Here is a 3,199-nt window from a genome sequence, read left to right as displayed (position 1 = left end):
TGTAAAGGGAAGCCAGTAACCAGCCTCCTAGACAGAGTTTAGCCCCACACCTGTGATTAACAAAAAAAAGGTTACCTAAATTTAAAATGCACAAATGACAGCTTTCTAAGTTTCAAGGAGTAGGAAGCAAAGGCCCCACAGACTTAGATGCAGTGTCTTAAAGACATACAGACAGTCCAATTAGGTCAAAAGTTTGGGCACTGAGTGCCTGGGTACACCAGTCATCTTCTGGGATGGGGATAGGACTAACTTGTCCCCCATGCCCACCCAAACCCCACACATCGCCCCAAAGGATTTCAGCTTCATTTACCACAAATGCTATCAGGAAAATGGGAGTAGTGGCAAGAAAGGATCTTGTCTAGCAGGAGTCTCCCTTTGCCCCAAATTCAAGAGGATAAACTTTTACACGCTATTAAATCACAGGAGCCATTTTATAAACGTCATCATCATAGTCTTTTAATATTTTACATAAAAAACTGTATACACAGCTTATAGAACTTTTATGTAAACATCATAAGCTCACCACTTTGCCATTTGTCAGTTTATTTAAAAAATAAAAAAACAAGACAACAATTTAGTAGAAGTACCACTGGGTGGGGAAGGGAGGGTGAGAAAGGAGAGACTAGGGGCAGGTTCATTCTCTGTACAAAGATGCAGAGAAAATTTCACATAGCTTTTTGAGACTGCCTTGTGAAGAGGGGAAAAAAAGGGGGGGGTTAAATAGGTCCCAATACTTGTTACTGCCCTTTATCAAAACAGTGTGCATCCGTGCACAAATAAAATCCCAAAACAGTGTTGCCACTTTTTCAAGAAAACAAAACAAAAATTAGTGGTTTCTTTTTCCTCTTTTTTAAAAAGTCAACATCTTTAAAAAAAAAAAAAATCAGAAGTAGATGAGGTTACAGCGTACAAGGGTAGTCAGAATGCTACTGTCTTATGCAAATGACAAGTGCATTAAGTGTCAAACAATAAAACAATTGTGCAAAGAATTATTTCCAAAAAAAAAAAAACAAAAACAAGTTTTAGTTTTTAAATAAATCAGATAACATCAGTTTCTCGGACTGAACAATTTCCACTTGTATGACAGGCACAAAGTTCGCTTATGGCAAAAAAACGACCCAAAGCACTCTCTCCCTCCTCCTGCCCAGGGCTGGCGAGAGGCTCGCCTGGGGCTGGCCCGCGGGAGACGAGAGTCTGGAAGCTGTGTCCACTCAGCCCCGCGGCAGTTGCAAATGTCTTCCCCGGGGGTTGGAAAGATGGCCAAGTCCTGTTCATGCTTGGATGGGCGCCCGACCCAGGGTGGGCCGGAGCTCTTCTGGAGCCCTGTCACTCCACCCACCACCACCATTAAATAACACCATCCTACCTTCGAAAATAAAATTATATCTATATTTATATAACACCCCATCCTCCCCAGCCCTCCCCTCCCGCAGTTCCCGCGGTCTATGTTACAGACAAGGGATAGCAGGCGCTCGCTGGGTTCCGGGCGAACATCCGATGGGGCGCGGCTGCACCCCGGCGCCAAGCTGTTCTCCGGGGACCAGAGGCGGGGGTGGGGGAAAGTGGGGCGGGGGACTCGAACAAACACAGCCACACGCTCTGATGAGGCTTGGCTCTTCAGAAATGGGTGCTCAGGGGACCCTTGGCACTCGGCAGGCGCCCGGGCCTGTGCAACACAGCCGGACACACACAGACACTGGAAAGGGGGCGCCCGGTGCCTCCCACGCCGATTCCCGGCGCCAGGGCCGGAGCCGGGTCACAGCTGCCGGGCCGAAAGGCAGACGTCAGGCAGTCCGGTGGGGTCCTTGGGGGCCGCGGGTCTCCCCTTCTTCGGGCTCGAGGTGGGGGGGCAGGGGGTCGGGCCCGAGATGGGGAGCCGCGCCGGCCGGCGGGGGCAGGCAGGGCGGCCGCGGCCCTCATAGCACCTTGCAGCAGTTGATGCAGCCGTTCTGGGAGCCGTAGCGCTTCTGCAGCGCGGCGCGCGTGGCCGTCTCGAAGACCTCGCGCACGCCCTCCTTGGTCTTGGCCGAGCACTCGAGGTAGTCGTAGGCTTGGATGCGCACGGCCATGGCGCGGCCGTCATCCGTGCGCACGGGTTCCTGCTTCATGCGGGCCAGCTCCGTGCGGACGTGCTCGTCGCTGCGCAGGTCTTTCTTGTTGGCCACCAGGATGATGGGCACGTTGGGGCAGAAGTGCTTCACCTCGGGCACCCACTTCTCGGGGATGTTCTCCAGCGAATCGGGGCTGTCCACGGAGAAGCACATGAGGATCACGTCGGTGTCCGGGTAGGAGAGCGGCCGCAAGCGGTCGTAGTCCTCCTGGCCCGCCGTGTCCCACAGCGCCAGCTCCACCTGCTTGCCGTCCACCTCGATGTCGGCCACATAGTTCTCGAAGACGGTGGGCACGTACACCTCGGGGAACTCGTCCTTACTGAACACGATCAGCAGGCACGTCTTGCCGCACGCGCCGTCGCCCACCACCACCAGCTTCTTGCGGATGGCCGCCATGAGCGGGCCGGGCCCGGGCAGCAGGAGGGGCCCCGCGAACGCCTCGCTGCCGTCCCGCTCGCCGCTCACTGCTCACCTCGGGCTGCGCGCTGCGGGCGAGGGTCGCTAGCTGCACCCGGGCCCCGCGGCGGCGCGTTCTCTCGGGGCGCTCCGGCTGCCGCGGCGGGGGCGCGGGGGCATAGGGCGCGCCGTGCGTCTCCGCGCTGCTCCCGGGCGGTGGCCGCTCTTCTCGCCCCGGGCCCCGGGTCCGCGCCTTTGTGCACAAGCGGCGGCTGGAACCGCGGAGCCGGCCTGGTCCCCTCCCCGGCTTCTATGGGTCTCGCCTGAGTACAGGAGAGCGCTCGACTACAGCCAGACTGCGGTGGCAGATGCGGGCTGCGGCCCTAGCGCCCGCTATTTAAAGAGTTCGGCCACTTTCTTAATATAGCCGCCCAATGGGAAGCGAGCCGACTGAGCTCATCGCTGCGGAGCTTCGCTCTGATTGGGCACCCGCTGCAGCCCAGGGGCGGGGCCGGCCGAGCTTGATTGACGGCCCAGGCCGCGGGGCTGGGAGAGGCGGCGACTGGGGAGTCTGCGCCTCGGCTGGCGCTGCGGGGCTCTGGCCGCACCAGCGTTCCCTCCCTTTGCCGCGTCTGCTGCGCGCCCGGCCAAGGCCCCGAGCTGGCGGCCTGGAGCCTGCGGGGCCTGGGCGA

General features: G+C 57.9%; 1 protein-coding gene across 1 annotated transcript; it reads right to left on the bottom strand.

The window, feature by feature from the left end:
* Positions 1-429: 429 nt before the first annotated feature.
* On the bottom strand, positions 430-2,884 carry RHOB (ras homolog family member B). The gene has a single exon (XM_059405200.1). It carries the CDS (start codon positions 2,505-2,507, stop codon positions 1,917-1,919), a length of 591 nt encoding a protein of 196 aa, XP_059261183.1. The 5' UTR covers positions 2,508-2,884; the 3' UTR covers positions 430-1,916.
* Positions 2,885-3,199: the final 315 nt, after the last annotated feature.

Source organism: Mustela nigripes, chromosome 7 (genome assembly GCF_022355385.1).
Source record: "Mustela nigripes isolate SB6536 chromosome 7, MUSNIG.SB6536, whole genome shotgun sequence".
NCBI classification, from domain to species: Eukaryota; Metazoa; Chordata; class Mammalia; order Carnivora; family Mustelidae; genus Mustela; species Mustela nigripes.
Note: the sequence above shows the minus strand (reverse complement) of the source record. Positions and strands in the feature narration are given on the sequence as shown.